The sequence below is a fragment of the Haliotis asinina genome, chromosome 4 (assembly GCF_037392515.1).
Source record: "Haliotis asinina isolate JCU_RB_2024 chromosome 4, JCU_Hal_asi_v2, whole genome shotgun sequence".
Taxonomy (NCBI): Eukaryota; Metazoa; Mollusca; class Gastropoda; order Lepetellida; family Haliotidae; genus Haliotis; species Haliotis asinina.
Window position 1 is genome coordinate 11844341 of NC_090283.1, and position 27186 is coordinate 11871526.

A 27186-nucleotide genomic window follows, 5' to 3' on the forward strand; every position below is an offset into this window, starting at 1 on the left:
GATATTGAAGAAAGTCAATTTTTAATACTTTCTAATAAAGGATAGGTCAAATGTCACTCACTAGTCTTAGGCAGAAAGTGCCAAGAGGCCAGCTGATGCATGCAAGATCTCTCAATAGATTTAGATGGAGATCAATTTATGATTGTTGTATGTAAGCACGAGTTATGCATGACAGCCTGCCAATCCATCAATATTGTTCATGATTCATGACAATGACTTCACTAGCATGAGACTTCAAAGAAACTTGGCTGTTGTGAATCAAATTTGGTAAGGAGTGACATTAGGATATAATGACAAGTCATATTTCATAATGTGATTGGTATTGATCAGTGTTAAGATAGAAGTGGTGAACAGGTATGGTGGGTCTGAATAAGATTTATAATACATACTGGTTGTAGTACACAGCTGCTTAATGATCCTTATGAATGTGTGGCATGATAGACTTCTGTAAAAGGTGTGTAAAAAGCATTGCTGCTGCAAGCTAGGAATTTCATTTTGTTGTCTGTCATCAAGTCTATGAAAATGTCTATGAACATGATGTACAAAACATGATGGCTTGCTGATTTTAGGTTTAGAAACTAAAAGCCCCATATTGACTTGGTGTTCCAGTCAACTTGGGTGTGGCCTGCCTGTAATGAAAAGAAAGTCAAATAAATCGTTTCTTTTGAGAGATCTGGCCAAGTGAGATGAATTTCCAGTCTTTGGGAATGAGCTAGAGATCATCTTTAGTCAAAAGGAGACAAGATCATATATGACATGGTTTTGGTTTGGCTTGCTCTGAATGAGTTGATTCTGACCTAGTCTTCAACTTCAGATACTTGTTAAAAGTGCCAATACCAGTAAAATCTATATCAGTCTGGATGTGTTGAATACTAAATCATATGTAAAAACTATATTCACAGAAAATGATGTCAAGAAAGCTCATGAGTAGACTCGCAAATGTTTTTGGGTAATATGAGAGGAATGTCAGATACTGCAATTAGATTACAAGAATTTATGCAAATGAGTATGCATAAATAATATTGAGATGATGGTTGTAATTGCATTAGCTTACCTAGATGCTAAATTACGTGCAACTGAAGATTGACCTTGTGAATGTTGCTTACAAAAATGGTCACATTGCTATGGTGAAAGAATACTTTTACAAATGCTTCAGAGGTGGATGTTATTGCTAGTCCATGAGACTAAGGAAACCACTCCTTGTAAGTCACCTGTATTATGTAATAACAAGCATTATGTTTGAGATTACATGTTCTCATGAAATAAGAAATACAAGAACTGTGGGTTGAGTCTCTTCCATGATTCAAACCCGTACCCTCGACACAAAACTAGCAGTCTAACTGAACCACTGAGACCTCCACTATCAACTCGTTATCAGTTTCTGAGGGATGGAACTCATTTACATATGTTATTTCAAATCCTGGCACATACAGAGTTCTTGCTGTGAAAGGTTAACTTTGAGATTACTGTGAAATGTGGTTGTATAATTCATAACCAGTTGCAGATGCATGTTTTCTTTACAAACCCGGACAAAATTGTTAAATCTTATGTTGTTTCAATTAAGGTCAAGCCTAACCAGTCTGAATGTCACAACTACCTGAACCATTCATTCGTATACTACATCACTTACTTGATAGCAGTGTCAAAACCTACAGGGAAACATTGATCTCACTGTAATAAGGAAGAATGTTCATCTATGTAGTGTTATCATAATAAGATAGAATATAATAATTATACAAAACAAAACACTTTAATCAGAATTAACTTAAAGGTCACATATACTCTAATAGGGTACAAATGCAAAATCACTTGCTGACATCGTTATAAATGAAACCCTGTCATTAAAACTGCTCATTTCGATCTTTAATTAGCTTAAATCCACCTTTTTGTCAACAGTGCACACTTCTCAGCCGCAAACGAAATTTCAACCAACCAGAGGGGCACGTCTCCGTGACGTAATAGTGGGTATAGAAATGAGGGTCTGTGCAGGATTCATCTACATTTCAAGGGGTAAATTATTTCGTTGACAGGTTTGTACAAACCTGAAATCGCGAAAGCTGTTGTGAAAAATGAAAGCTATGTATTCTCACAATCTACTATGACTTAGTTATGTCTCCTGCTTTGCCTAGTTTTCGAGTTACGCATGCGTGCGAATTATGATTCATCTAGGCAAACTATAAAATGTCTAGATATTACATTCCAGTTATACATTCGCAGATCGCTTCTTTCTGTTTCAAAATCCATACAAGTATGATTATAAAGTAATTGGGATCATGAGACCAAATATAAAGATGTATATTGACAAGTGTCTACATACTGGTGAGTGAACGTTTACAAACCAAGTAAATTTAGCAAGTGCAGAAATTTATCGCACAGTATTTTCACTTGGACCCCCACCTCGCTTCCTGGGAAGAAATCGCTATGTTACAAGTTGTGTCATGCAAAATCCTTTTGGCCATGATTCAAATACACATTTAACTACTGATAAAAAGTAGTATAAATTTTCTAACTTGATGAAAACAAACCATAATCTCAATAATTCTAACCGACTTTTAGCCCGTGCCATTTTCAAAAATGGCAGCGCCCTGTCTGAAGATAAATGCTATTTAAATTTCTTTTCACAGACTTACAAAATCAAAATTACTTTTCACTGGTAGTAAAATATGTATTTTATTGATGGACATTAGGATTTTACATGACATTGCTTATAACATAACAATTTCACTCTTCAAGTGAATCGAGGCAGGGGCCAATATAGTATTATTTACGATAATATTGGTACTTCGACCACAACCTTGAGCCCGAGGAAGAAAGCGTTATATTCATGCAAAATCCTTTTGGTCAGCAATGTGTGATAAGCAGTCTTTATTTTATAAACTTGATGAAACTTGCACTCATATTTTCTATCCTGGAACCGTGGTAGGGGGCGAACCATCCGATTTAGTATATACCATAGGCTTCCACGCGCTCGCTTCGCACACACAAACAACCAATTTAAGCACAAACTACGGGGTCCTGTGGAAATCTGTGCATAAAGACACCATCACCCGACCCCAAGGAGCAACTGACGGCAACACAACAATTCAGCATGTCTTTAGTGACGTAGAGAAATCAACAAAATGACGAGCTAGCTACACATTTTCTATACAATTAATTGGAAATCGTTCCTTCTATTACGTCACGTCCAGTTCTCTGGCGACAGACTTACGTAATGGTGTCTGTGGTTTCGTTTGCGGGTGAGAGAGAAGCAAATGGCTTTTTAGCAACTTTTAAGCACTTGGTATTAATTAACCACAAGGTTTTTTTTAAAAAAAATGGTGTTTCGTTTATGACTAACCAAAAGTCTTTCATTTGCAGTGATAAAAAGAGTACCAAAACATGGAGTTTAGTGGTCCTTTAACCCCCTGGATGCCGAGTTTTATTTCAGGCGCACATTTTCGTAAGGTTTGAAAAGTGAACGTTGTGCGAGAATTGCGCTTGCGTGGTCCTGGATCTGTGTACTGCCATAAAATTGCACAGAAATGTAGAATATTTAATTTCCTATCCGTTGGTATAAATATAATTGCGACTACCTCAGGGGTTTGAGAAATAGACACTGCTAAAAGCTGTCCAAAACTTTTGTGTGTGTTGAAAAACAGTAAATTTCTCCGTTTCTTATCCTGCACCAATAATTGCACTCTGCTACGACTTTTTTAATTTGGCATCTTTACGGAAAGTGTGAGCGACGAAAATACAGCTTGATATCTGAACGACATAAGTGTATATGAAATGGGTGTATGTGCTAATGCATAACGTCACACTCACAAAATCAAAAATGTCCCGCAATAAATGTCAACAATCAATTTTCTTCTATGACGTCAAACTTCGACAGAGAGGTCATGCACGTATAAAGATAAGGGGGCATAACTCCGTTACTGTTTACATTGCGTCAGTGTAACTCAGATCACATGGTGAGAATTTGCTGTGGATACAGACAGAATATTTTCGTTATGTTTTGTTTACAGTGGACCCAACTATTCCAATACAAAGTTCCCCAATGTGAGAGGATACCTTTAGGTAGTTTCACAATTTGTAAGAAAAGATGCCAGTGTACTACATCAAAAAGCAGGTAATAGCGATTTGGATGTCCCTATCCTATACATAATTTAGTTCTTAGATTCCCATATTCTGTTTGTGTAGATGTATTTTGATTAATTTTGCATCATTATTAACGGAGTAACACCCACATTTTCAAATGTAATGAAATTACTGAAAATAATGCGACATTTTAGTTGACGTCACGGCATGTTTTGTGCATTTTGTGACGTCGGAAAAAGACGACTCTGGTTGCTGATTAGTATATATCTAACCTTATTTCCATTCAATGTGTAAAAGATCTCGGCTTCTGTGTCAGAATTCAACACTTTTTAGCCAAAATATAAAATGTGTGGTTTTACCTCTGAAATAGTGTTCTGAATATATCAACAATTACTACGTATCTTATTGTGAGCAACACGCGCACCTGTCTATCCTTAATTTAGCGTAAATGAAAATTTCACAACACCTGACTATTCATTGAATATTCATTTAGGATATCATTTTCTTATGATTATGAAATTATTTCACTTCATATGTATGCAATGAAAGGTACAAAGAGTTCGCTTTTTCAGTACAGAAGTATTAGAATATGGACGTAAGGCTTGTCCAAATTAAGACACGAACTGGTTTATATATTTTCAACAATTTTCGTATAAATATTGTTTGAGTTATATATTCTGCCATCAGATATATTTTAATGGAATTTGAATGGACTTTATTATCGAAAAAAAAATGATAATGAATTGTAAAATGTTCTTGACAAACTCAAGCACCTGGTCAATCAATATTCATAATTGTTTTGTCTATAAAAACGACACAAACCAATACAATGAAGAAGGCAATTCCTTTAAATATGTGTGCCCCTACATTTCATAAAATGTACAAATCATTTTCATTAATATTATCAGTTTTACTTATTAGTTGGAATTGAATCGTTGTTTATTAACCTGTTGATATGAAACTGTAATATTTGTCCCAACGTATTGAATTTTGTACATCACGGGAACTGAAGCACAAGTAGCAGTAATGGCTACGTGTGATCTTCCAACACTTGTGTAGAGGCTTAAAATGTGGTATAGTACACTTACTGAGTCAATTTCCCATGTAAATATTTTTCAAACAATCAAACAGATTTCAAAGAATAAAAACGCATTCCTTATATCCACATGTGGCATGGTGTTGAACACGGATACATGTAGATACTGAAATCAGTTTCATGAAGAAATGTCTGAACGATACGCAAAATATACATTACAATACGAAAAGTGCAATCGGAATGGTATGGGCATTGTGTTTACTCTTGTTCACCGACCTTCACCTCAAACAAATTGCCTAATATGTGCAACAATGTTGACGTGTGACATCACTACCAATGACCGATTTCTTTCAAAATGGCGACTTCGCTGACAAGGGTACACAAGATTTTGCGAGGACGTTTTCCTCGTTTCAGGGATCTTTTGTACATAAATGTGAGATGTAAGTAATCAGAATTATTCTGACTATCTGTGTATTGTTATATGTTTTTATCGTTTACATTGTAAATGACGGAAGAAGCCGGAAATGCCGATGACTACCGTTGTCGTTCTGCGTGATTTTGCGTCAGTCATGGCGTCACACTGCACTCAAAGTTTGACAGTTTCTTATGAATTACCAAATTATTTCATTGTATCTATTTTTAATTTGCTATTTCTTGCTACGATACTCTTCCCCTGAATATACTAAGCGTATTGAGTCATTGTAAGCAATGATTAGATGGATGGATGTTGGAAAATTTCCGAAAATGCTACGCAGTGTAAAATTGGAATTTTTCTTTGTTTACATTTCAAACAAGCGCTGTCTTTCGAACACAGCGTTCGTTTTCATACCAATTATCTTTCGTTCCGTTTTACCTAGACAGTTGGTATTGGTGACAAAGACCATTTGTAATTTGATTCTAAGATGTGTGGGGAATTCGATTATGCACTTGTCGCAGCTAACTATGAAATATACGTGATGCAATGGGCGTCTCAATACCGGGATCCTCGAAACGTGATTTTGTAAACACTAACCAATATGGCGGAAAGCGCACTTCGGCATTCGTGTAAGTGTATTTTCGAAAACATCCCAACCGATTCTGGGTTCATCGGCGACGTTTCAGAATTATCATTACTGGTTACATGAAAACTTGATATCAGTGATCATTAATATGCTGTTTTTGGAATTCATTACTCCCAGTAATTATCCGATTTTCACGTTTCAAAACATACTGCAAACAACGCTGTGAATCTCGATTTTGTACAGTTTGAAAAAATGACGACATTTACGATGAGACCTATTTTGAAAGGCAATTTTAAGCACTTTAGCTTGGTCTGAGATAATAGTGGATGGTATCAAGAAACAGGGAATTTTCCGCAGAGTTCAAAACTCTGAAGTATTTATATATGCGTGGTATATTTACAATTTTATTATACTTCAGAGTGAGGGATGTAGAGGAAGGACATATAGGTCCCTGTGGCATCCAGGGGGTTAAGAGTTGAAGGGTCCTTGTCTCAGCCTTAGGAGCATATGACTGTATGTGAGTGACCTCCACTGACCTTAACCTGAAGTTGAAGGTCACTCATAATCATGATGAAGTAGTTATGCATATTTGTATACTATACTATCGGACCTAATTCAAACCTTTTACCTAAAGTAGTCATATGATTTGAAAACATCTTATTTATAACAGCTAATGTCATAATGGCACATAAATCACAGTATGATTTTTTTTTTAATATGTATCGTAATACTTCTTTGTTAAATAGATTTGTATTGTTGTAGAAGTCAAATATAAACTATGCTTTATGTCTAATGAAGACAATGGGGTAGCCTTTAGGATAAAGCATTTGGTCATTAATAGACCAGGCTTCAATATTCCTTAGGGGTTCAATGTGTAAAGTTAGTCCTGGTGTTACTAAAAGTGGTGTGAAACCATACTCATGACTGATTTTTAAAGGATTTTTAAAAAGGTTAAACACTGTGCATTTTTATTACATTTTGTCATTCAAACATGAATGTATAACACATCTGCATTTATGTAAAAATGTCCTAAAAATGATAAATGTGCACCAAAACGAAATAAATCCATTTTAGCCCCGTCCACTGGTATGCATATTTTTATTTTTAGTGGTCTGCCGTATGTGGGTATGACGTCATACTGGAGAGTCCACTCGGTGTGTTTACATTTTAGTAGTATAGAATTGAAAGTGACACGAAGCACAATGTTTTGAATAAAGCATTGTTGTGGTTATGTATTGGAAACTGACAACTGCAGTTTGATTTGTGATGATCCACTGGTGCAGTCAACATGGATGTACGTGTCCTGAGAAAATCTTTTTGACATGAAGAAGGGCATAGATTGTTCACTGTCGTCTTTTAGATTTTTTGAAGCCCTGCACGCACAGTGACCTGTGTTCGTTTCATTTTTCAAAGAAGTGCTATGAAAGAAACCTACCCTTTGGTGAAACATGGATACAAATGGGCAGAACTACATATGGGTGGTATATATTGGGCATTCCTTTTGACATTCAAAATAAACGCAGAGGCCGAAATGTCAACTTTAAACAGAGACCAAGTTGCATTCCGGAAGCAGTGTTGGTTGCAGGTGTGTTTTAGATGTAGTTATTTTGGCGCAACATAAACACTCTACTAGCTATCTATATGAAGGAATAGTTGATGTGAATGTACATCATAATTAGCGCTAAATGTCCCATTTTCGATCATTGATGCATTTTTGCAGCCACTGTAACTGTTACTCAGTCATCTATTTCCCTAGGTGGGTGTGTTGTGTGTTGAGGAATAGGGAGGGTACAGGCATGGACAAATGAGAACTTGCAACATACAGAGGTGGTGCTAAGAGAGAGCACATAATTACTTAAAAGTAATTAATAATGAGTCAAATCAACCAGGGACTGGTCCCCAAGCATGTTAAGATGGTTGAATTGGGGGTGGCAAGGGGTTGGGTGTTAGGGCATGATTAAAATGCAGACACCCTCTCCCTCTTTCTCTCTTAGAGTACAGTAAATTTAATTTATTCACTGGCATAAAACATAGATATTTATGAACATCTTGAAAAAGCATCATGGCAGCTATATCTACAGGTAACTTTTAACCCACTTTAAAAATAGGAAATCAGGGAAATATGGTCATTCAGATAACATACTTTTGAATTGGGTTTTGAATTTGTAAATGTAAATAAATAAATTACTTCAATTCCGAAAATCAGTAATTTTTGCTTCTTTGGTCCATTTACTTGAACTGGTACACACCAGTTTGGAAAAAAAGCTGTTTCGGCCGGTTTTCTCCAACTAATGAGTCAACACTAAGTCTTGTTTGCAAAAACACTTTTTTTTAATCTTCCTCTATTTTTCCTCTCAGCATTTGTTAAGACTAAAGTACTTATGTTATTAGTACATTTTTTTTCTCAAAAAATATCATGGTAGCCAAAGCAAAATATACTGAAATATGTTACAGAATGTCTCTGAACATGAAATTTATTCACAGAGTAAGTGGATTTCCTACTCAGGGCCATTCTCGAGAAGAAACATGTTTCCTTCCTACAGACTTGCAGGACACAACAGGCTATTATTCCTGGATATTTCTGCCAGACACTTTCATTTATAATTAGTCAACAGGAACTGGTGAATTCACTGACATCAAGATATAAAATGAAATCATGTATGTGTGTCTAGGGTGTGAACTTAAACCAACTGTACTGGATGTCTCAAGGTCTATATTATTCCTCTGTTTGAATCCTGTCACTTGTTCAGATGGTAAATGTTTCCAAATTGCAGTCAGCACCGTGTCTCATGTTAAGGGAGAGTAGTCTTAATTTCTTAAGCTTATGACAGTCCATCCAGTTATTATACATTCAAGCCTTAGCCTTCGTGATGCTGGTGTACACACTATATTCATTATTTTGTCATACACAGTTTGTATGTAAAAAATAGTATTTGTGTTAATTTTTGTGTGCTTGTTTCTTGATTTGATTGGTGGTCTTTCTTTAGAACTGATCACACTTTACACATTACGACTAGAACACAATGAAGATATCTTTTTCACTTGCAGACAGTTGAAGAGAACAATACAATACTGTAAGGATTTGTCAGAATTATAGCATATATATTTCTTTATTACATCTATTATCAGCTGTTAAGGAGGTTACAGGTCATAATCATTTTACGTATATTTTGCAGACTGCACCTACAAAATTGAAAGTGTAATAAAACCGATGTTTGATGCATCGATATGAAGTTTCCACTGACTTACTGTGAAAACATACACTAACGAATTTAGGATACTTCTCTGCATTACAGTAGTGAGATTGAATTTGTCAACCTCCGTAATGGTGAAGATTATCATGATTATCACCATACTAAAACCTCAGTACCTGTGTATTTTCCTTGTGTTGATGTAGCGACTCTCCGGTATGACATCACGCGACCACATGACCACCTGCCTCATTACCTTACAAAATGGCGAAATGCCCCAGAGACATGTGTTTTAGATTCCCAATAGAAGCCGAATGATGAAATGTAACTGTTTATAACTATATTTTGTGGATATCGTATGCATCTAGGTGTTCATTAAGACTGAATTTAAACAATGTGTATGGACATTTTTAAAGATCTTTTAAATCAATTGGATGATTATGTCAAGCAGTTGATAATACAAAACTGATAGTTTAAGTCATGACAGTCTGCATGAAGTAAGTTCTACATAATCTAAATGTAACGTTGGGGTAAAACGTGACTATAGGGCTCTATGATCATTTGATCTTTTCTCTGTGTTTCAGCTGTTTGAAGCAGTATTGAAATCATGACAATAGTGATGCGTGGAAGCCCAGCTGGAGGGGATTCCCCACAAGAGAATTCCCCTCCCCAGACAGGTCAGGCTCCCCAACAACAGCAGCCAACAACACAACAGCCACAACAGCAACCCCCGACTTCACAACCCTCGCAGTCACAACAGCCTCTCAAAGAAGGTCCACCACAACAGCAGCAACAACAACAACAATCCACCAGTGGATGTCCAGGTCAGGTTGCAACCCAACATGATGAAGGAGGTCAAGGTGATGGAATAGTGCTACCAGCTGATGACCAAGAACCTGAATTCCCCCACGTGGAGTTGGCAAAACTAGATGAAATGATTAACCGACCGCGATGGGTGGTGCCAGTGCTACCGAAAGGAGAACTTGAAGTTCTGCTGGAAGCTGCGATTAAGCTGAGCAAAGACGGTATGCAAATTACTTTCATGTATATTTTTGATTTACTTCCTCCTTCTGTATTACATGGTACATATTAAGTTCGGCATCTACTGTGTGTTAAATTGGTGCGTTTTTTACTTTAGACATGCACACTCATTAAGAATACTTACAAACATTCATTCAAACAAAATTCACTTAGAAATATTTTACTGATCTTTTAAAAAAATACTTAGGTTTTGTTCATATTTTGTGTGAAAGTTATGTATAGGAAGTATTTATTGGATTTGTTTTTGCTGTAGATGGTGCGCAGGGATTGACATTTTTTTGTGTATTTATTTTGTAAAAGGTAATTAAATATTTGTAAAAATCGGTTGGAATGTTTACCAGTATCAATGGCTTCTTTTCGTTATATTTAGCACCAAATTTACTGTTAGCATGTAAGGCTGAATTCAGTATGTAAAGATATATCCTAAATTCCTATCTGTACCTAAAACCCTTCAGTACATTTTATTGTTAGTCTTTCCTAAGGTTACTTTATTAAGCAGAACTAAACTTTAGTCAGGCTGGGGACTTCTTTAGTCCCACTTTATGGAGATTTCAAAGGGGTGTGTGTCAAATGTGGAAAATATTCAAACGAGATGTTGTTCAACTTTTTAATTTATTCATGAGCATATGCATCCTTAAGTTTTGTGATCTATTTATTATTCACTGGATGGGTAAACAGTGTGTTCCATGATGACAAATCAAGCAGAAGAAGCCCTATGTAAACAAAACTAAAGGGAGATAACTCTGTTGCAACTGCTTTATGGATAAAGATTAAAAATGTTTGAAAAATGATAATAACCCTCAGGACACTATAATTGAACTTTATTTAGCCACAATCCTTTTTTTTTTTTTTGCTGGACATTTTTGGTCAAAAACTGCTTGTATGGAGTTATAATGTTAATTTAAAATTTTCAGCAATCTAAGTAAACTTAGGCTTAGTTTTATTCGTTACACTGCAATACTGAGTCTAACAAACCCTAGTAGAATGTCGCATCAGCTAACCTTTGAGTGCCTGCCCAATCAAACACGATACATGTGAACAGATTTTATCAGACGACTACTGTTTAGTGTTTGGCGGGAGTTATTAAATTCCCCAGTGACATACAATGATCTCTCAACAAACGAAAATCAGCATTGAACCTGCAGTATATATGTCCCAATGGTTTCCTGATGACATGGTGAACATTAACTCTTGTTTTGTTTGACATCTTTGAATATTGACAAAATCACTATTTTCAGCAACTGTTTATTCACTGTTCTGGCGTACCCCATTCGCATTACTTGGAAATTGTATGGAAAATAGCATTCGTAGTTGTTAGGGTACAATATGTTTTGAGATGAAAGTTCAAACGGTATGTGCGAATATCAACTTGCATGATTTGGAAAGCTCTGATTGGTCATTTGAAGGGGTCAGCTGATGCGACCTCCACCAGGGTTTGTTAGACTCAATGTAGATGTGTTATGAATAATACTGAGCCTCAGTTTCGAAAGACTGAGATCTTGAGGTGGCAGCAGAAAGTTTGGCATTATGATGTCATTATCGTTGAATGAACTAGTTTGGTTACACAACACTTGTTGGATAACTTTCAACTGATTACGCAATACCTGTTTCAAATAATGGATTATGTCATAAACATATCCAGTATACATGTTATTAATGGCGTTAATCTTATATTATGTAGACCTTTAGGATACTATGTGGTCATAGTAAGTGTTAATGTTTTTGGAGGATTTGTTAATGCTATTTTAATAATTTTATTCCAAATTCATTCAAATTTGTGTACAGTGATTTTGACATGTATAACCATTATCAGACGACCACTATTTTTGCCTTGAGTTGAATTTTAGTTTTCAGATCAGATTACAAATATTGTAATACCTTGACTCCTATATGTTGTTGTATGACAATATTGTTTCATGTTTTTTACTGAACTGAAACCATGTTTCATGTTTTTTACTGATTGCCCATGTTGAAACAACCAATTACACACCAATGTGCCAACAGCATAAGGAAGTGAATATCAGACACAATAAAATATTTCAATTTCAGTCTTTACAGTTGACAGTTATGACTCAGCAGCTCATGTATATTTTGGGTCATAATTCCCGATGTCATATTTGTTGTTAGTTGGGTGGTTATGTAGTCTTATGGAAGAAAGGTTAGTTAGTCTTAAGGAAGAGTTGAGAAAGTGTAATCGCAGATTATAACATATGTTAGTTACGTTTGACCGCTTTCTAAATAGCATAGTGTACGCAAACAGAAATTGTGTTACTATTCTGCACAGAACTATGGCCCTTGTCATACATTTCATGACTTCGTGCATCAAATCCCCAATGAGGACAGATTTTCTCAGAAAGTGTTGTAGATAGGTCACCAATTGGTGTGTGTTTTCTCTTCACAAATGCCTTGATGGAGTTCTACAACAGAAACCATGCTACAGTTCTTAACTGATTTATGGCCCTTGTCATGCGGTCAACTTAGTGCATGGTTCCCAAATTGGAACATATTTTCTCAGAAACTGTTATAGATAGGGATACCAAATTTTGTATGTATTTTCAGGACACAAATGCCGTGACTGAGTGTGAAAACAGAAACCATGTTATGATTCTATACACAGTCGTGGCCCTTGCCATGCATCTCTTGACTTTGACCCAAATGAGAACTCTGTGTGCTGATCTTTTCAGAAACTGTTATAGATTTGGGATTCCAAATTTGGCATGTTTTCTATACTCAAATGCCTTGATGGAGTTCGGAAACGGAAACCGTGTCACAGTTTTTACAGACTTACAGCCCTTGTCATGCGTTTCTTGACAAAGCGTATGTCATCTCCTATGGGAGCAGATTGTCTCATTTAACAACTTATGTATCACTATTTGGTCGTGAAAAGTTGTCAAAATAGGAACAGAACACTGTAATGGTGGATGTTGATGATCATGTCTTGTGATTGATTTGGAATATTGTTTGAAAAGGACATCATGAAGTAATGCCTACTACAACTATTTTCTTCCTTTTAGGACTGGATGTAAGAAGCGAGGCTTGTCAGCGATTCTTTCGTGAAGGCCTTACAATATCTTTCACAAAAATTCTCACGGATGAGGCTGTCAGTGGGTGGAAATATGAGATCCATGTAAGTGTCCCTATGCATGTTTTGTGATATTTGTATGTTACAGTCTGAGCATTCCATTTTCTTTAATGATATGTCGATAGCATTACAACATGATTTATGATGATTTTTATGTTGTCACTGACATCGTGCAAATAGTACTGATTTGATTCAGGATGAATTTGCTGACAATAGATTTTAATTTTTTTCTCTTTCTCTTTTGCAGAAATGTATTTTGAAAAATGCGGAGAAACTAATAGAACTCTGTGTGGCTAAATTATCACAAGACTGGTTTCCTCTCTTGGATCTCCTTGCCATGGTATTCAGTCCTCAGTGCAAGTAAGTCAAACTCCTCACATTCATTTCCTGCTTATTGTAACAGTTACTAACTGTTTTTTAATATAGAAATCAGTGATGTTTCAGCTGTTTTACTGTAAGACTGTTTTCATTAATATTTGGCTTTTCAAAACATTTCTAGTCCCATATGGCTGAAATATTGCTGAGGTGAGTTTTAATTTAACCTGCCCATTCAACTCCCCAACAGAAATGTTCTTTTCATTGTGTTTGAAAGTACAGATTTAAGACAATGCAAAATGCTGCACAGAGTGGCATGTCAAGATCGGGCACAATCTTGTCACCATATGAGTGTTTTCAGTATTGTGGTGACTGTCTCATACATCACTGTTGACTGTCCTCCCACCTTCAGCTGCTACACAGTTATAGTGGTGAAATACTGATGTTCCCAATTCACTCATTTTCCGAAAAACAGTTTAGGTCATTTGACCGAAAGTGATGAATTTTATAAAAGTGCCTCTCCTTTTGCCATTACAACTTTTACCTGGAGATTCAGTTGAGCATCAGTGCACTTGACTCTATTTGTAGAGTTAAGATTAATGTTGACATATGGATATTGATCTGTTGTCTGAATAATGTGGATGGACTTGATTGGTGTAGATTCCACACTTACAATGGAACTCGGCCATCAGAGAGTGTACCGGCTGGAACCCAACCATCAGAGGAATCTCTGTTTGCAAGACCACCTGACCCAAGAACTCCAAGGGTAAATCTATCAGGAATTATTACCTATCATTCAACATGGATTGTCTTAGAATACAAGTTAATCAATTGAATGACGTTTTGAGCATCTATCTATGAATTGATGACATGTCAACCAAGTCAGCTCAATAAAGTTAGTTTGATAATCTAATAAATTTGTTCATTGAGTCATAGAAGTAAGCCAAAAGTGTTCAACAGTAAGCATGAAAGTCAAAACTCCTTATGTTCAAGATTAAAATTGTCCCATGTGTAACAGAAAATATAAAAAAGTCATTAGCTCTTCTGAATGTTGGACACTGGTTTGTGTTTTCTTTTGCCATCTTGCAAGTTGTCTCCAAATCCTTCTCATAAGAAACTATCTTCAGAAATGTTTAAGTATTCTGTGACGTACATTCTTTTTTTCAGGGTTGGCTGGTTGATTTAGTCAACAAGTTTGGAGGCCTTGAAGGTTTTCAGATTCTTCTTGACAGATTCATCAAAGCTCCAGCTCTCTCTGTACCAATTATTGCTGCACTTATTAAGTAAGTACCCTGACTAGAATGTTTCAAAACGTCCCTTCTGTAAACACATAAAAAAAGATTATGCCATGTAGTATGGAATGTATGCCAGTAAACTTTCCTGCTTTGTTTTAGACCATTTGGACAATGTGCTGAAGTACTGACACCACACACTGTACAGAAATACTTCATGCCCATTGTGGTAAGTTTCATTGTGTCTTATCTCATTGTCACCCTTAAACAGGGGCACATTATGGCTGAGTGATGTTTGGAGTTGTCTCCCTTAGCAGTACATGGATAGCTTGTTAGCAGAACACTGCGTATCTGCATAAAATACACATTTAAATTTCCAAAACACACAAATAAATAGATCTGTACCATCCAAAATATGCAAAGGAAATTACAGCAACTCTTTGTCCTTTTTCATAGAGATCGTCCTTGGGGTACATAAATGCATTTTCTGCAGACGGAAGATCTCATGTGACAGTTGTTTTATTAAAATATTGTACAATGAACGAAAAGTCTTTTTTGTTCATTATACGGCCCCTCTCCACATGGAGTCACCCCTCTGTTGCACATGCACAGGCAACCAGGTAAGCATCCAAGCCCATATCATCATTCCTTCTGCTGTCACCATGCTGTTCAGACGTGTGTGCTGGAAAAGAAAAAACAGAAAGTTACTCTATGCATACTGTGAAGATGACTGAGTCTTCCTCGACTGTATGTATGGTTTGTTTGTTCGTTAATAGAGAGAACAGAACGTTTATTTAAACCTCGAGTTCCCTCGTTTGTCCGTGACTTTGTATTTGTGCTGGCTTTCCCGTGGGTTATGCACGTGTTGCTTCCCATGGCGGGAAGTCGGCGCCCCCGCATATTGAAATATTGCGCCTAGTACCAACTAGTTCATGTCGGGGGTACTCACGTAATTTTCAATGTTTTGTACGTGCTAATTATGTGCTGCTGCATAAGCTGTCAGCTTATGCTTGGCATATTGGCTTTCAGGCTTTTACGGCGTGTTCCACTTGTGGGACAAACATCCCTCCGCAAGACAAGCATGACAAATGCCTGTGCTGCTTTGAGAAGGCGGGCCATAAGACTGAGGTGTGCGAATTATGTTTGGGCTTCTCCCCCCGGGCTCGTAAAGGGAGAGCGGCGCATTTCCTCTTACTCAGCAGCGACACAGCAAACTTTGCTGACCCTTCCGTTTCGGCTGGGAATGAGTTTCCAGGTCATTCGGGAGGCTGCAGCAGCTTTGACGTCTTTAAAGACTCTAAAGCCTTGCTGGAGCAGCCCGTGTTCTGCTCTCGAATACCAGACCAGAGGGCGTTGGTGTCCGACCCCTTCTTTCTGGATTGGACGGGACAGGTTCTGTGGGTGTTTCCGCCACTTCCCCTGATTCCCCTGGTCCTCTCTCAGCTGTCCACCCAGCCAGCTCGGCTGCTTGTGCTTTTGGCACTGCTTTGGCCGTCACAGAGCTGGTTTCCGGTAATTCTCAGGTTTCTGGCTTAGCCTCCTATTCTGTTACCTTTGCGCGCCACACCCCAGTCCTCGGATTTAGTGGGTGGCTTGGCCTCTGTCAAGTCAAGCCTCGAGGCACGCGGAATTCCTGAGACAGTTGCAGACACAATTCTGGCCTCGAAGCGGGATTCAAGCGGGATTCACCTGTCGATGGTGCTCTTCTAGGGCAGCACCCTCTCGTGCAGCACTTGTCAGCTGGCCTGGATCGGGTTCGCCCTGCTGTCAGGTGTACCAGCCCGCCTTGGGATTTGTCAATCGTGCTTGATTGGTTGTCTGGTCCTACTTTCTCACATCTATTGGCTATATCCATTCAGCTGTTAACATGGAAGGCCATATTTCTGGTGGCGGTAACATCCGGGAGAAGGGTTGGCGATTTACATGCCATGTCTGCAGACCCGGCACTGACTGTTTCACCCAGACCATGTCAGTAATCGCCTCCCGGATTCCGACCATCCGAAGATCGATCACGCTTTCCATGTGACAACCCCTATCAAAATTACCACTCTCACCCAGTCTTCTACATCGGGGACCTCTGCAACGAACACTCATCCGTTGGATGTCCGTAAGACCCTCAAGGTCTATATCAAGTGAACTCAAGGAATCCATACGGATACCCATCTGTTCTGCTGTTACGGTGGTGGGAAGGCTGGGTTGCCGGCTAGTAAACAGACGCTATCTTGCTGGCTAGTTTTGGTCATCTGTGCTGCTTACAAGGCTAAGGGCAAGCCTCCCCCTGAAGGGTTGAAGGCTCACTCGGTCAGGGCAGTCACCGCTTCCAAAGCATTTGCATCGGCACTGCCCATCAAAGAGATTTGCTCTGCTTCTATTTGGAGCAAGCCTAGCATGTTTATCAAGCACTACCAGCTTCATACGTACTTGCGTGAGAAAGCGCGCTTTTGCCATATTGTCAGTTGACGCTGATGCTTACTGCGTATAGGTGCATGTCTCCACTGTTGACGTATCCCATGACTGAGATCTCAATCAATTTGTTGTCAGTCTTCGGTTGGGTTTTCCCCCTTACGGTGCTCTCTATAGAAATCACAACGTGGGCGGGCTTATGTTTGCACTTTTACAGTGCTATTTATATCATGCTTAGCTCTTAGGTCGGTATCAGTGGTATCGGTGCGGTTGCTCCCTGTCGGTTCTCTCCCATAATGCCTCTTGCGGAAGCTCATTGGGAGTACACGGGTGAGAATTTTTGCTTAAGTTAATTTTCATAATTACTATCACTATCATTACGTACTGTACCAGAATTCCCTCCTCCCTAGGCTCTGGTCTTTAGGAGTCTTGAGTTGATGCATATATGTACCCCAAGGACGATCTCTGTGAAAAAAAATTAGACAAGCCTGTAGAGGGCCACCCACCTCCCCACAGTTCTTATTTATTCAGCAGAAGGAATGGAATACGGGCTTGGATGCTTACCTAGTTGCCTGTGCATGCACAGCAGAGGGGTGACTCCATGTGGTGAGGGGCAGTATACTGAACAAAAAAGACTTATCGTTCATTGTACAATATTTTATTAAAACAACTGTCACATGACATCTTCTGTCTGCAGAAAATACATATATGTACCACAAGGACAATCTCTATGAAAAAGGACAAAGAGTTGCTGTAATTTCCTTTGCATATTTTGGATGGTACAGATCGGGAATAAGCTTTCGAAGAAAACCTCTCAGGATGGATGGAAATGAAGGTTCCATGGTTATCTTTCAATAAACAAACTGATGAAATGAGATTATGTTGCACTTATTGTCAGTTGGCAAAGATTTTGTCATTTACAAGTGTGTGGGCTAGTGATGGTACACCAAGTCTTCAGATGTCGAACCTACACAACAGTGTGGATCACAAATATGCTTCTGATAAAAAAGAGAGTGACAGGGGTGCAGATATAATACAACTGGCTATACTTATCGTTTAACATTTTCTAAATTATGGACATAGAATATACCAACATTTTTAAAAACGTTTGGGTATCGGAAACTTTGAGTACCCACTGAAGATCAGTGGTACCCATTTAACAGACACTATGGGTAAAATACCCAGATTGTAAAAGCTTGTCTAGAGCATCGGTTTGCTTTTGCTTCCAGATTGGTTTGATGGTTTACCTTGTTAAGTTACATTTTCAAGGATCTAGCTTGTTTTAGTGAGTTCCTTTGACATCAAGTTGACATGCAATGTAGAGACTGAAATAATGGTTTTGCATCTATTTGACCCCCACAGTTGTGACAGTTTGACATCTCAGGAATCTGTTACTTCTGTCTCCAGTATTGCCCTGGGAAAATCTTGTTAGTTAGGAGTGTTAAAGGTCAAGGTCATTGTCAGGATCATAGGTTGTTATGTCATCTGAAAGTGTTGTAAGTGAGCTGGAATATGTATTGCTGAATGCAGCATGAGCATTTTTGCAGCGGTGATCGGTGGCTTATGAGTGATCTTTTTTTTTTGTAAAAACATGAACCAGAGTTTCAGAAATGTTTGTAAGGATAGTTTTTAAGTGACAGAATAAGACAGTGTCCCAAATATGTGCTTTTGCATATTTGTTAATTGTGGCTATTTCTTGCAGGATATTGTACCAAAGTTTCTTGATAAACTGACTGATGATGAACTAAAGAAGGAATCAAAGACTGAGGCAAAGAATGATGCTCTGTCTTCAATCATCAAAGCACTGAAACAGCTTGTATACCGACTTCCCAACCAGGATGAAACAATCAAAGAACTTGAGATATTTAGACTCAAGATGATACTAAGGTATTGAGACTATTCTGTTCTACGATCCAAGTTTCTCATATGCTCTAAAGCTGTTTAAACACTTATTTGTTTGCCAGCTGAAACTGCATGATGTATGTTATGTTTATTCAAGGAGCATTATGTAAGTCAAGTTGTAGTGACTAAAGATGAATGATGTGATGATGTTCTGACCCAAATTAAGTTGTGGTGAACATACTAAAAATGTGCTGATTCAAATTTCATTTGTATTTTTGCGATTATAGTTCTAATTATGCAAAGAAAATTTCTACTCCACACAGATGGTTTATTACGCTATCCAGATCTACTCTTAAAATAATTGTCTTAAAGTCAAACATAGGCTTTCTTTAACATTAGACAGCTTACTGCACGTTTCTTCAGTTAGTGCTGATAATGGAGCTGTAATTTCAGATTGCTGCAGATATCATCATTCAATGGCAAGATGAATGCACTTAATGAAGTGAACAAGGTGATAACCAATGTGTCATTCCATGCTAGTCGCCATACCCAGGTGGAAGAAGATGAGTGGCTAACTGCGGAGAAAATGGCTGTAAGTTAACAGTTTGTTACCTACATAGAGGGAAAGTTCTTGTTTTAAGCAAAAGCTTGTTTGCCCACTGCAACATGGAACCTGGGGACTATGTATTGAGCAGCATCCTTCTGTCTTGACGTCCTGATTATTAACGTCCCGTGAAGGTCCAGGGTAGAATAATCCTTCAGCAGCCCATGCTTGCAACTAGCGGGATCGGGTGGTCAGGCTCACTGACTTGGTTGACACATGGTCATCGGTTCCCAATTGTCCAGGTTGATGCTCATGCTGTTGATCACTGGATTGTCAGGTCCTGACTCGATCATATACAGACTGCCGCCATATAGCTGGAATATTGCTGAGTCTGTCATAGAACTGAACTCACTCACTCCTGATTATTAACACGATTTATCATGCAATATTGTACCAAGTGTATTCAAATGTGATGACAACCTTCATTAGGGGATTATACTAACAACAGTCGATTTGGATGGCCTTGACCTTATTTGCAAAGTGACTTAGGTCACCACCACACTTTGACCATCTATGTAATTGGGATATGTCCTAGTTAGGATACCGGGGTACAAAATTTGGACCTGTGTCAGTCCTTCATGCACCTTGATACTGACAATGGATGTGTGCATCTGATCTATACTTTCCAATCTACTATATTCCTGAAATATCTTCAGAGCTAGAAGATTCTGAGAGGTAACCATGAAAACTAGCAAATATATTTCTTCTTTAGCAACAAGGAACATTATCATGTTAGTGGAAAACACTTGTTCAATGTTGCTTTAATGTAGTTGTATGAAAAATGCATGCCACAGACATCAGTGGGTTTTTTTTGTATGACATGTACAACAGTTTGTCTCAAATTGAAGCATGGCTGATGGAAGAGACTGTTCAAAAGTCTTTTTCTCCTAATTAAGAATGTCATTCCCACAGTATTTGGTTGCATTCGAACGTGTTTATGTCTGTCCAACAAGTGATGTTGACACCCTACACATGGGACCTGTTTCACATAGGGATCCTATCATTATAACCATGGTAACTGAAATGTCTAAGAGTAACAACAGTCATGTGCTAAGATTTGTTTGTGAAATGAAATGTCTTTTTTCCTTATTTTAGCACTCAGAATAATTAAACTCTTCAAAAGATTTTGATAAGTTTTAGGATAGAAGTGGAAATTGTTTGGTTTGAGACTGGAGTCATCTGTTGCTGCATGTAATTGCCACACAGCTGCAGTTTATATTTCCTCATATCTGCAGGAATGGATTCAGCAGAACAATGTACTGTCAATAGTTCTCCGAGACAGCCTGCATCAACCCCAGTATGTTGAAAAGCTGGAGAAAATCCTTCGCTTCATGATCAAGGAGAAGGCCCTCACCATGGAGGATCTGGACCGGTTATGGGAGGCCCAGTCAGGGAAACATGATGCCATTGTGAAGAACGTTCATGACCTGCTGGCCAAACTAGCATGGGATTTTACCCCTGAACAGCTGGACCATCTGTTTGATTGCTTCCAGGTCAGTTTAGGAGAGAGACAGATTGAATATTTCACATTTATGGCCTGCAGGTTTGTTACTAATGCTCATGAATGTTTTCTTTGTGTCAATTATTGCAAAGGCATTGCTATTTGAAAATGCACAGTACTTGGAGGGGGTGGGGGGGTGGAACTGATGTTATGGAAATACAGTGGTGATTTCATCAGAGAGTTTCCTTGTCAACCATATGTTAAAGGGGTTGAGAAGTTGTGTATTTGAGAAAAGATATCGCTTGAAAAATTCCAAATTCATCCTGTAAGAAAGTACTTGACAGTAATTGAGTTTGTTGTCTATCTTCATTATGATGTTGCCTTACAGGGTAGCTGGAATAATGCTACCAAGAAACAGCGTGAGAAGCTCCTGGAGTTGATCCGTCGTCTTGCCGAAGATGACAAGGAAGGTGTGATGGCCCACAAAGTTCTCACTCTACTGTGGAATCTGGCCCACAGTGATGATGTTCCTACAGAGATCATGGACCAAGCCCTCACAGCTCATATCAAGATCCTAGACTATAGCTGCTCTCAGGTAGGATGGCCTTGATTAGGCAGTCTCATGTGAATTCACGTTTTGGACTGAATTTTACTGATGCAGATGCACGTTATTCATGAAACTATGTGGTGTTTGGATTTCTCAGGGATATCATATCATGTGTCTGTTATAGCCTTGGCAAATCTTGTTGACACATTTACTAGTTATTTAAACTTCAAGGTCATTGTAAAGGTCATGATACTCTGAAAAGAAAGTTGTTTGCAGTGTTCCTTGAAGGAATTGCTGTTGTGGACAAACTTGGCACGTTATTGAGTGACTTTTGTGGATAAAGTCAAAGTGAAGGTCATTCGTTCTATTTGCCTTTTTCAGTAATCGTGTTGAAGTGTTTTGCATTGTGTTTGTTTGCCCTAATTTGAGCTAGGAGCATATTTGATTCATTTGTTGGTATCGCTGAAGAATGTTCTTCAAATACATGCTACTAAAAGTAAAGGTTATGTTTACTGCTTGTCTGTTTGTTGTCATGAGCTAAATTTAGCACTGGATTGCAACTATTTTGACAGATACAAGCCTTGGACTAAAAGCCTCTATTACAGGCTCAAAAATATTATAACTACTTGGATTACTGTGAAGTCCAAACTGATTGTAAAATAGCTCCTGCAGACGTTATCCTTCCTGTTTACAATGTAGGACCGAGATGCTCAGAAAATGCAGTGGATCAACAGGTTTGTGGAGGAGCTCAAGAATGACAAGTGGGTGTTGCCGTCACTGAAGCAGATTCGGGAGATATGTCAGCTGTTTCCAGAAGCGCCACAGAACTTCCCCCACACGCAGAGATCTCCCCATATGTACTACAGAAACAGCGTCATTGGGCAGCTGCAAAACCAACATTCAATTGTCATGCTTGTTTCTCAGAATCTCTCGGCATACATGAACAAAGCCAGACAACATAACAAAGGTAACATTTTTGTTCAGTTCCTTGGATCGAACGTTACTCACCAAGTAGTTGATGGATTCCATTTGGGGATGCTAGGTAATTATCTTAGTCGTCAGTAGCCTTTGATTGTCATCAATGGTGAATTTTGGATCAGACTGTTGATTGCATGTCACCTGTGTGCTATTTTGTGTCGTGAGAGATACATATCAGTCACTGAATTGTCTTGTCCAAATTCATTTATTTACAAATCGCTCTCTTATAGCTTAATGCTACATTTAAGAAAGTGTCTCACTTGTCATGATCAAGAAGTAGTTGTGAAAACTTTCTAGGTTGCAACATGTCAGGCAGAACCTGGTATCTCCATGCCATCATGCTAAATCCTGTATTAACCCAACCCCTTTCTTCTATTGTGCAAGCTTTTGTAGTCTTCATAAGTCAGATTCAGAAGTGACACGTTTTCACATTCAACACTAATCTAAAAGCAAAACTTCTGCATTTTACAAAGTGGATGTGAACTATATTCATCACAAATATGTTTAGAAAATGAAATGCATGTTTCTATCTTATATTTTGAATTTAATGTCTAATTTTCAGAACATCCAGAAGAAGAGCCTCTCCATATTCTGCCTGATGGAAGATTCAATCATGTCATGCAAGTACAAGAAAGACTTAGATTCCTCAGGTAGGAGCATTTTGTATATATATGTGCCTCCATGAAGTATTTCCTTTTTCCTTATCTTGACTGATGCCTATTATGCTTGTCTCCTTCTATCCAAACATAGTGGAACACTTGAATCCCATGAAGTTCCTGTCATTGAAGAGGACATAAAATCCACACTCACCCACAAATAGCCTCCCTTTTGCCCGTGCATGGGCATGCAAATTGGTCATATAATCGGCCATGTTTTTGGTCTGTATGTTTACATTTTGTAGCTGAACTATTAACAAATTGTACATATTTTGTACATAGTTTATCTTGTAATTCATCATTGTATGTTTGCTAACATTTGATGAAAACTTGCTTGGGTTGTAAATACCGGTTGTCTGCAGTTGATCCGCATGTATATTGTCTTTCTTGCACCACTGTTTGCTCTGTCTGCTCCCGTTGTATCCTTTGAAAAAGACACACAAAAAAACCCCATAAATATTACAAAGTTCAAAAGTTATGTTTTTGTGCTAAGGCGTGCAAAGGATCATGTTGGAAGGCACAGCCAAGTTATGTTGGGTAAAACCACTGATAAAAGCACTAGTAATCATGTGTTAACTTGCTGCTATTCATCATTTACGTGAATCACCTAGTGGCTCCCATGGGCAGTCCTCTGCTTCAATGGCGGGCTCCATGTCCTCCCAGATGAGATTGTCACCTACCAAAACATTGTCATTGTCATGGAAACTGCTTGATAACATCAATATGGAGGGCTGCTTTTGGAAATCTGAGACAATGTTTGCCAGCCACTACTCCACAGATATCGCCACGGAAGACATCGCTGGCATTCACCAAGTCAGTCCACTAGTTGAATCAAATCTCAACCTTTTATTACATGACTTACCGATGCCAAACGCTCTTGCCGAGTGAAATGGTTGCGAGTCCATGCCAAGTGCCATCAAATACACGGAATAGCATGAGTATTTGTATCCCTGTACTTGTATGCTATACTTATACCTGAAGAGGGGATTGCATCTTCACTTGGCCCATGCATCAAACGATAAAGTTGCTATGAGATAACTAGTAGGACACTAGTGTATCTAAAACCACACGAAGATGTCACAAGACACTTTCATTGACAAGTTTGTCAAGTGTAATCCCCAAGATACAGAACGAAAGTTGAATGTTTTCAAGTCTACAGTGACATTTTCAATTTCCCATATGAAGTTACATGATGTAAAATAAAGAGAACCAGAGAATCCTTGCATGAACTGGCATGACCCACCACCAATTTTGTCGGATTCTGTCAAGCATAATGAGTCTGGATAAGCAGAAATATGTAATTTTCTGATTATATTGATATTTTATACTTATCCTGACTCATGAGGTCAGCCCCCATCCTCCCCTCTCATGACATTCTGGATTTCACTGGAAATCCTGGTGTTAGGCGGTTTGATTCAGAGAGAGTGAGAAGCATGGCCAGTCATGTGGCTGATTTGCACACCAATGAACGGGCTAAAGAAAGGCTGCTTGTGAGTGAGTGTTGATTTTACATCCTCTTTAAAGAAGGGAACTTCAAGGGATTCAAGTTTTCCGCTAATTTCGGACAGAAGAAGGAGACAAGCATATTGAACATGAGTCAGGATAAGTATTAAATATCAATTTTAATCAGAAAATTACATTTTCTGAAATGAAAGTAAATTAGGATCTTAATAAAGCAGGATATGTACCCTCATTTATTGTTTTTCTGCCTCCAGATTCCTACTGAAGGATGGACAGTTATGGCTGTGTGAACCTCAAGCAAGACAGGTGAGTTTGAACAGGGTTGTTTTGATTTGGATATGTATCATCCTCGATAGTCTAAAGGGTATATGTTCCACTAAATCTCCACAAGTACTCTGGATGCATCTATGGCTCAGCCCAATAATTGTTTTCCCCTTTGCTGGCACAACATTCTCACATTAGCCTTATTACCTCCCTTTGCTGGTTCAGCATTCTCACAGTAGCCTATCAACTAAGCTGCAGTTACAACCGAGCTTGACAGTGTCAACAAAGAAAGTGGTCCCAGCCGTGAAGGTTTGGATGCAGTGCGACTCAGATTTTTGTGGAAATCATACAGACAAATTGACAGGTCTGAAAATATATGCATGAACTCCTACCCCTTTTAGGGTATCTTTGCATCAGTTGTTTTGCCAAGGTTAATCGGTTAGATAAGGTAAACAGCAAAAGTGACTTGTGATTGGTACACTCAACTTCCTAGCGTAGACACCCCATTGGATAAAAAGCCAGCCTAGGGAGGTAATAGAATCATTGGGCCGAGCTACAGATGCATCCAGGGGATAGTGGAGACTTGCCATAACATACACCCTGGAGATTGTCAAGGATGGATACTTATCAGATGTAGACTATTTAATAATATAATACGATATATTTTATAAATAATAATTTCTTTTGTCAGATCTGGCACTGTTTGGCTGAGAATGCAATTTACATCACAGACAGGGAATCATGTTTCAAATGGTTTGCAAAGGTAAGTTGGCAGTCTGTGTTACTGTTACACTTGATCCTGACTGTTTCAGGTTCGATGGAATTTTCCAGAATCCCATTTGTGCACAGTATTACAGAAAGCCTGAGTTGTCTGCACTCAAATATCAAAAATTTTCTTCTCCCAGAAACACTGTTTCTTATACCACGTTTCATTTTCACTTATTTAGTACTGTTGTGTCTGATTATTGGAATTTTAATATATTTCGCGTTAGAGTATTAGAATTGTTATTCATGAGCATGTATACTTACAGCTGATGGGAGAAGAACCAGATCTAGACCCTGAAATCACAAGAGATTTCTTTGAGAGAAACATTCTACAGCTTGACCCTGCACTGCTCACAGAAAACGGAATGAAGTAAGTGGTATAAGTTTAAATCATTTGAAATACTACTCAAAAACCAGTGCCATGATTTCAATAGTATATTAAAATGGCAGTGGCAAAAATGTCATTGACATAGTAAATAACAATTGCCTTATATTTGCATCGGTTCTGATCAAGAATAATTTTGCTTCCAGCTGTTTTGAAAGGTTTTTCAAGCAAGTGAATCTAAAGGAAAACAAGCTCATTGCCAAACGAAGAGGAGGCCATATGATGGACGACCTTGAGTTGATAGGACTGGATTACATGTGGAGGGTGGGTTACATTGTTCTTTCAAATGAAATTTTGTCAGGATTGATTAATGTCTAAAAGTGCTTTTGATGGTTGATCATCAGTGTTCTCCAGACACATGCTCATTTCTGGTGTTCCCCTGCCATGATATTGCTGAAATATTGCTAAAAGCGGCATAAAACTAAACTCACTCTTCAGGTACATAGCAGTAACTGGAATGGTGAACTGATGCTCAATGTGGTGCCCTTTGATGCTAAAGAAATACAGTGTAGTTTTTGCTGTTAATATGGATAGTTCTCTCTTCACTTCAGGTTGTGCTATGGAGTCCAGATGAAGTTGCTGAAAAAGCAATTGCTCTTTTGAAAGACATTTTTACCAACCTTGGACCAAGGTTACAACAGAATCAAATCGAGATTCATGAGGACTTTATACAATCATGTGTGGATAGACTAAAAGCCTCATTTGACACAGTGAGTGTGTTGGAAAAGGATGCTGATAGCACTAGTAGAGTGATGCAGGAGACAATACGCATGGTGAGAATACTCACAGTGCTAAAAGAGTATGTGGCAGAGTGTGATGAAGCTTACGGGGAGGAGCGTACCATCCTTCCTCTCAGCAGGTACGT

At 38.3% G+C, this 27186-nt stretch overlaps 1 protein-coding gene across 1 annotated transcript in view; it reads left to right on the forward strand.

Annotated features, from left to right (window-relative positions):
• Positions 1-27186, forward strand: part of LOC137281279 (ubiquitin carboxyl-terminal hydrolase 9X-like) — a 67518-nt gene that overhangs the window by 2023 nt on the left and 38309 nt on the right. Inside the window, exons 2-18 of the mRNA XM_067812443.1 lie at positions 9890-10330; positions 13361-13473; positions 13676-13788; positions 14404-14509; positions 14911-15026; positions 15138-15204; positions 19081-19265; positions 19674-19812; positions 21060-21317; positions 21654-21860; positions 22512-22779; positions 23353-23440; positions 25162-25213; positions 25863-25934; positions 26203-26306; positions 26468-26585; positions 26873-27180. Of these exons, the coding sequence (XP_067668544.1) occupies positions 9913-10330; positions 13361-13473; positions 13676-13788; positions 14404-14509; positions 14911-15026; positions 15138-15204; positions 19081-19265; positions 19674-19812; positions 21060-21317; positions 21654-21860; positions 22512-22779; positions 23353-23440; positions 25162-25213; positions 25863-25934; positions 26203-26306; positions 26468-26585; positions 26873-27180 (2732 nt within the window). The 5' untranslated portion in view covers positions 9890-9912. The remainder of the gene's footprint in view (positions 1-9889; positions 10331-13360; positions 13474-13675; positions 13789-14403; positions 14510-14910; positions 15027-15137; positions 15205-19080; positions 19266-19673; positions 19813-21059; positions 21318-21653; positions 21861-22511; positions 22780-23352; positions 23441-25161; positions 25214-25862; positions 25935-26202; positions 26307-26467; positions 26586-26872; positions 27181-27186) is intronic.